At 38.8% G+C, this 8349-nt stretch overlaps 1 protein-coding gene across 1 annotated transcript in view; it reads right to left on the bottom strand.

The window, feature by feature from the left end:
• ZNF583 (zinc finger protein 583) overlaps window positions 1–7058 on the bottom strand; it is a 23613-nt gene extending 16555 nt beyond the window's left edge. The window contains exon 1 of the mRNA XM_007457455.1: window positions 6966–7058. Coding sequence (XP_007457517.1) covers window positions 6966–6974 — 9 coding nt within the window. The 5' untranslated portion in view covers window positions 6975–7058. The remainder of the gene's footprint in view (window positions 1–6965) is intronic.
• Window positions 7059–8349: the final 1291 nt, after the last annotated feature.

Genomic DNA, 8349 nt, shown 5'->3' on the forward strand with positions numbered 1-8349 from the left:
CCTGCTAAAATCTGGAACAAGACAAGGATGCCCACTCTCACCTCTTCTATTCAACACTATTGGAAGTCCTAGCTGCAGCAATCAGATAAGAAAAAGAGATAAAAGATACCCAGATTAGGGCTTCCCTGGTGGCACAGTGGTTAAGAATCTGCCTACCAATGCAGGGGACATGGGTTCGAGCCCTGGTCCGGGAAGATCCCACATGCTGAAGAGCAGCTAAGCTTGTGCGCCACAACTACTGAGTCTGCACTCTAGAGCCCGCCAGCCACGACTACTGAGCCTGCATGCTACAAACACTGAAGCCTGTGCACCTAGAGCCTGTGCTCCACAACAAGAGAAGCCCCCACAATGAGAAGCCTGCGCACAACAAAGCCCCCGCTCGCCACAAATAGAGAAAGCCCACGCGCAGCAACAAAGACCCAGTGCAGCCAAAAATAAAAATAAATAAATAAAATTAAAAAAAAAAGATATCCAGATTGGTAGGGAAGAGGTAAAATTGTCATTATATGCAGATGATATGACCCTACATATAGAAAACCCTAAACAGTCCACACATACACTACTAGAACAGATAAACGAATTCGGCAAGGTAGCAAGATACAACATTGATGTACAGAAATCAGTTGCATTTCTTTACACCAACGATGAAATATGAGAAAGGGAATGTAAAAAGAAAATCTTTAAAAATTGCAACTCAAAACATAAATTACTTTGGAATAAACCTCACCAAGCAGATGAAAGACTTATACACTGAGAACTATAAAACACTGATGAAGGCAACTGAGATGATTCAAAGAAATGGAAGGATATCCCATGCTTTTGGATTGGAAGAATTAATGTTGTTAAAATGGTCATACTACCCAAAGCAATCTACAGATTTAATGTGACCCCTATCAAATTACCCATGACATTTTTCACAGAACTAGAAAAAATAATCCTAAAATTCATGTGGAACCATAAAAGACCCAGAATTGCCAAAGCAATCCTGAAGAAAAAGAACAAAGTAGAAGGCATAACCCTCCCAGAGTTCAGACAATATTAGAAAGCTAGAGTAATCAAAACAGTGTGGTACTGGCAGTAAAACAGACATATGGATGAATGGAATGGAAGAGAGCCCAGAAATAAACCCACACACCTATGGTCAATTAATCTTTGTCAGAGGAGGCAAGAATATACAATAGGAAAAAGACATTCTCTTCAACAAGTGGTGTTGGGAAATCTGGACAGCTGCATGTAAATCAATGAAGTTAGAACACACCCTCCCATCACACAAAAAAGTAAACTTAAAATGGCTTAAAGACTTAAACATAAGACATGACACCATAAAACTCTTAGAAGATAACAAAGGCAAAACAATCTCTGACATAAATTGTACCAATGTTTTCTTAGGTCAGTGTCCCATGGCAATAGAAATAAAAACAAAAATAAACAAATGGGATCTAATCAAACCTACATGCTTTTACACAGCAAAGGAAACCATAAACAACACGGAAAGACAACCTACAGGATGGGAGAAAATATTTGCAAATAATGTGACCAACAAGGGCTTGATTTCCAAATTATACACACAGCTCATACAACCCAAAAAAACAAACAACCCAACAGAAAAATGGGCAGAAGACCTAGACATTTCTCCAAAGAAGAAATACAGATGGCTAATAGGCACATGAAAAGATGCTTAACATCGCTAATTATTAGAGAAATGCAAATCAAAACTACAATGAGGTACCACCTCACACCAGTCAGAATGGCCATCATTAAAATGTCTACAAAACAAATGCTGGAGAGGGTGTGCAGAAAAGGGAACCTTCCTACACTGTTGGTGGGAATGTAAGTTGGTGCAGCCACTATGGAGAACAGTATGGAGGTTCCTCAGAAAACTAAAAATAGAATTACCATATGATCCAGCAGTCCCACTACTGGGCATATATCTAGACAAAACTATTATTCAAAAAGATACATGCACCCCTATGTTCACAGCAGCAGTATTCACAATAGCCAAGACATGGAAACAACCTAAATGTCCATCAACAGATGAATGGATAAAGATGTGGTACATATATACAATGAAATACTACTCAGCCATAAAAAAGAATGAAATAATGCCATTTGCAGCAACATGGATGCAAGCAGAGATTATCATACTAAGTAATTCAGAAAGAAAAAGACGGATACCATATGATATCACTTATATGTGGAATCTAAAATATGACACAAATGAACCTATGAAACAGAAACAGAATCACAGACATAGAGAACAGACTGAGGGTTGCCAAGGGGGAGGCAGTTGGGGGAGGGATGAAGTGGGAGGTTGGGGTTAGCAGATCTAAGCTTTTATATATAGAATGGATAAACAACAAAGTCTTACTGTATAGCACAGAGAACTATATTCAGTATCCTGTGATAAACCATAACGGAAAAGAAGATTAAAAAAATGTATATATGTATAACTCATCACTCTGCTGTACAGCAGTAATTAACACAACATTGTACATCAATGTCAATAAAAAATATGTCAATTTTTATGTCAATAAAAAATAATAAATTTTATAAAATATGGTGATGGCTTAAAAGAACAAAAACAAAAAAGTCTGGTATTTCTACCCTCAGTGAATTTTTTTCCCTTTCTAAGGTAAAAAACTGGAAGTCCTCAACCCTCAGCACCTACCTACCATGGCACCCGACCAAGAAACAATCAAAATTTAGTTAGTACATATTTGTTCAAATGTTTCCTTATACAGACATGTCTATGATTATCTGTACATATTCATTTTCTTATAACATCACTTGTTAGATAATATTACATGATGTAAATATGTGATATCTTATTTACTATCCCCTTGCTTATTTTCAGTTATATAAATCTTAATTTCTCACTATGATGCTATAAAGGTCTAATTATTTTCTTAAAATATATTCCTGAAAGTTTTTCTCTCCATTGAGACTAGGATTTCTCAAACTTACTTAACATCAGAAAACAGTTTACACTATTTTGACCCAGTCAGAATAGGACCAAATGAAAAAATAACTCAGGCTGGGAGTAAAGTGTTGACCAGTAGTCAAAGAAATACTAATAAAGGTTCTTCACATAGAAAGAAAATGGAAGGAAATGGAAATAAAAGGAAAATGGAAGCATCAAAACCCAGGAAGAAATTAAGAACCCCCAAACTAACTATAAACTGAATAAGGTAAGTCCCCCATAGTGTGTTTAGTTCCAAAATATTATTATATCTACTAATAATAGGGGACTTACCTTATTCAGAAAGTGGCAAGAATACTAATTATATAGAAGGAAGATTACAGAAAGAAGAAAGATCACTACATAAGAAGCAATGGTACATATCCTAGAGTGGCCACTAAAAGAATAATAAATGTAATGTATAATTAAGATAACTAGGAAAAAACCTGATTTATTCAAAAGAAGGCAAAAAAGGAGAAATAAAGGAAGAAAGGACAGATGGGATAAGTAGAAAATAAATTGCAGCATGGTATACTTAAACACAATTATATTAATAATACATTAAATGAAAATGTACTAAACGCTTATTTAAAAACACCAAGATTATCAGACTGGGTTTTTAAAAACCAGCCAAACTTTTATGGGGGGAGGCACAAGGGATCATGAGAGGCACAGGGGATTGGGAGGCACACTGGGCCAAGTGCCTGGCTGTAAGCGCAGGGGAGAAAAAAAAAAAAGAAAAACTATATACTGTTTATAAGAGGCATACTTTAAATATAATCTTGTTTTGTTTTGTTTTGTTTTGCTTCTTTTGCACTACACGGGCCTCTCACCGTTGTGGCCTCTCCCGTTGCGGAGCACAGGCTCCGGACGCGCAGGCTCAGGGGCCATGGCTCACGGGCCCAGCCGCTCCGCAGCATGTGGGATCCTCCCGGATCGGGGCACGAACCCGCATCCCCTGCATCGGCAGGCGGACTCTCAACCACTGCGCCACCAGGGAAGCCCTAAATATAATCTTTAGAGCACCACAAGAGACTGTGATTCAGGAGGTCTGGGGTGGCATCCCAGAAAGAGCATTTGGGCTGATGGGCTTTGTCTGTTCTACACATATCCTCTGCCTTCTTCTTCCATTACCAATTCAGTGGCAGGAAAGAAGAGGTTGCCTGCTGGCTCTTGCTGCCCTGGTCTCATAAATTCATTCCTTTGTTGATTCATATATTAATTTGGCAAATATTTACTGAATGACTACTACCTATTTTGTTCTAAGAGTTGGGAATACAAAGGTGAACAGAATACAGCCCCTCCCTTTGTGGAGCTAATATTCTAACAGAGGAGAAAGACACTAAACATAAGGTCATACACATATATACACTAATATGTATAAAATAGATAACTAATGAGAACCTGCTGTATAGCACAGGGACCTCTACTCAGTGCTCTGTGGCTACCTAAATGGGAAGGAAATCCAAAAAAGAGGGGATATATGTATACGTATAGCTGATTCACTTCACTGTATAGGAGAAACTAACACAACATTGTAAAGCAACTATACCCCAATTAAAAAAAAACAAAAAAAACCCCATATGGTCATACAGTGTCATATACTATTAAATACTATGACAAAAAACAAGGTAAGGTAACTGAAAGTTACAGGAGCATTTGTGTAAGATAAAGTAATGTAGGGCTTCCCTGGTGGCGCAGTGGTTAAGAATCCGCCTGCCAATGCAGGGGACACGGGTTCGAGCCCTGGTTCAGGAAGATCCCACATGCCGTGGAGCAACTCAGCCCGTGTGCCACAACTACTCAGCCTGCGCTCTAGAGCCCACAAGCCATAACTACTTAGCCTGCACGCCACAACTACTGAAGCCCACGCACCTAGAGCCCGTGCTCCCAACAAGAGAAGCCACCGCAATGAGAAGCCCGTGCACCACAACGAAGAGTAGCTCCCGCTCGCCACAACTAGAGGAAGCCCACACGCAGCAATGAAGACCCAACACAGCCAAAAATAAATAAATAAAAATAAATTAATTTTTTTTAAAGTAATGTAAAACTTAACAAAGAGGTGATTTTTGAACAAAAATCTATCAATACATAAAGTGGGAGAGCCAGCCATATCATCATCTAGGGGAGAATTACAGAAGAGGGAGGAGCAAACGCAAAGTTCAGAAATAGAAGGTAGCTTGGAACATTTGAGGAACAGCAAGTTGACCAGTGTGACTGGAACAGAGAGCAGTAAAGACTTGTAGAAAATGAGGTCTGGGGTAGCCAGGAGCTGGATCATGTAGGACCTTATAGGCCCAGGTAAGGAAACTGGATTTCATTTCAAGTAAAATGGGAAGCAAACAAAGTTTCTGGGCAAAGGAGTGAAATGATGTGTTCCATCACACTGAGCACACTGCTCCCTAGAGTCCTTCATTATTTTCTACCACCCTCTTTAAATCTCTCACCATCATCTGTGTTACTGACCTTCAATATATAGTACAACTTCCTACATCTGACAGTCACTAACTAGTGATGTGTATACATCACTTTCCTTCCTTGGCTTTTTCCTCATTTGTAAAACAAGTGTCTTAGACAAGATCACCCATAATTTTCTTCCTGGCTTTATCATTTTATGAACCTACATCTTTGCTGTCTAATACACTAGCTACTAGCCACATGTGGTTATTTAAATCTAAATCAATTAACATTTAAAAATTCAGTTCTTCAGTCACACTAGTACATACAAGTGCTCCACAGCCACATGTGGCTAGTTGCTACTGTATTGGGCAGTGAAAACATAGAGCACTTTTATCATCAATCGTCACAGTGCTTCTCTAGGTGATTTCTGCTTCTGAGTCATCTTCTTAAGATGTAAGAAAATAAAAAGATGTAGTAGTTTGTATGGTTTTATTTTTTATGTTTAACCTACAAAATGTATTTAATCTCGAAGTATGAGGAAGAAAAATTTTTTCTAAATGAATACTCCAGCTCTTCTCCACTGATTTAAAATAACATCATTACGTTATTATGTAATAAACTAGTAGACATTGAATTCCATGAAGACAGTATTTTTTTCACCACAGTATTGCCAGCACTTAAAATACAGTAAGTCTTTAATAACTATATGTTCAGTGAATGAATAAATATTTTCTATTCTTATTTATATTTGCATTTGTTTCTGGATATTATACGCTGATTTTTTCATTTATTTCTTCTGGCTCTCATTCTATACTATTTACTATTTTTGTTATTTACTATTTATGATTTGTTATTACAGATGTATTTAGCCATTTTTTAATGTAGATTCAATACTCCCTACTATTCTCCTTTTTCAAAAAATTCCCTGCTCTTTTTCCATATTAACTCCTCTAATCTTTACTGCATGATCTAGAATATTTTAGCTGCAACCAGCTACTAAGTCAGGATATCCCTAGAACAGGACCTCATTACCCCCATGGAATCCTACTCTTCAGTGTCTGCAGAATGCCTGAAAAACACTCCTGCCCTAGCTGACCCACACTTTAATACTCAAGACCCAACAAATCCCACTCCTCAAAATCACCTTGAGCAAGCAACCCTGTCATGTATCAATACTACAACTAAGACTTCCCCAAGTAGTCCCTGTCTACTTTTCAAACCCAGGTCTGTGGAAAAGCTCTAAACTGTTGGTCACATCTGAACACCCACCTTGACCTCAGTGAATCACTTCACTTCCCTACAGGGAAGACTTTCAAATTCCACCAAGGAGTGTATTTTTGCCTCTTGAGACCTCCCAACAGAACACCTAAACCCACAGGAAGTGCTAAACTGTTTCTTGAATGAAGATGAAAATTCTGGCTGAGATAAAAAAAAGGAGGCTCAGTGGGCTTTGGGGGACCTCCTTTTACTAGACTGGAGAACATGAGGACCAGGTCACTGAATGAATGGAATTTTAGAATGGGAAATTTCAGAAGAAAAGCAAAATGTTCATATAAAATCTGAAAAACAAGGCATTTCAGAGAAGAGAGAAGAAAAGCTTCCTTACCTCGGACATGGCTTTAAGAATTTAGGACAGCCCTTCTGTCCTCCTCCTTCTGGCTTCTCTTTGGGAGAAGGGCAGTGTCCAGAGAAAACAGAGCTGGAGAGGGAGAAAGAAAACGTGAAATGCTGGGCCTGCCCTCAGCTCCCAGCATCACCAGCCTAGATACTCTCCTTTCCTTCTCTGTGCACTCCTCCCCAACCACAGAAGTAAATACGAGGTGTCACTGCATTGGTCATTCCTATCTAAATTTATAATTCTTTTACCTATGTGCTTTATTTTATGTAGTTGATTTATAGTGTTGTATTAGTTTCACGTGTTCAACATAGTGATTCAATATTTTTATAGATTATACTCCACCTAAATCTCCCACGTGCTTTAGATCTCAATATGCAACATAAACTTTCTGTGCTTAAGATACCTCGTTTATATTTATAAGTAACAGTATTTATCCTTCAGAATGGCACTGCCAAATAAGGATAATTTCCCCCTTCACACATGAAAGCTATTCATCAGTGAAATCATCCAGTGCCTCATGGTAATTAAGTAATTGAGCCCAACTGGAATCCAGGTCTGACTTGTTAGTCTTTCCACCAGATGATGACGTTGAAAGGAAATGTGTCCCCACCCTTTCTACAAAGATGAAAGATAAAACTACAAAGTGAATGCCTCAGAGAAAGCATCTTTACACAGAGTAGGCATCAGAGGGATCACGTGGTCTGGAGGACACTGGACCAAAAAGGACATCCTGCTTCTGGTCCTGGCTTATAATAAAATGCACCTGGAAACCAATCTCTCAACTTTTCTAAGAAATTTCCTCAGAAGGGGCTGGGGGGAGGGATATGCAGAAACAGTCACTGCATTAAGTGACTGTTTAAGTCACTTAAGTGACTTAAATGATTAATGATTAAGTCACCTTAATCATTAATTATTTTCCACTAAACTTCACTGCCTTGGAGAGTAAAGAAATTATCTCAGAAGCAGCATAACTTAGTGGTAAGAACAACTAGGTTTGTGGATCAGAATGCTCAAACATCTGATCCACCACTCAACTGGCTCTGCAGCCTCTATTCCAAACCTCAATTTCCTCATCAACAGAGTGGTACCTACTCTCTATCAACGGTTGGGAGGGTCATAAGATGATCCACATCAAGCATTTAGCACAGTACCTGGTCATCCTTTGTGTGCAATAAATATCATTCAATCATTTATTTTCATAAGTAGCACACAGTAGGTCTCCCCGTCCTTTTTTCTCTTCGATTCCTCACTAGGAGAGGGACGGAAAGACCTTCTGTGCTAGAGAGGACTAAGGTCCAGCAGCTCAGTCTTCTGCTCTCCAGGCCCAAGGCTTTCTCCTCCTCTCCAGCTCTCTTCCCCTCTCCCTCTCTCC

This window comes from Lipotes vexillifer, unplaced genomic scaffold (assembly GCF_000442215.2).
Source record: "Lipotes vexillifer unplaced genomic scaffold, Lipotes_vexillifer_v1.1 scaffold995, whole genome shotgun sequence".
Classification (NCBI taxonomy): Eukaryota; Metazoa; Chordata; class Mammalia; order Artiodactyla; family Lipotidae; genus Lipotes; species Lipotes vexillifer.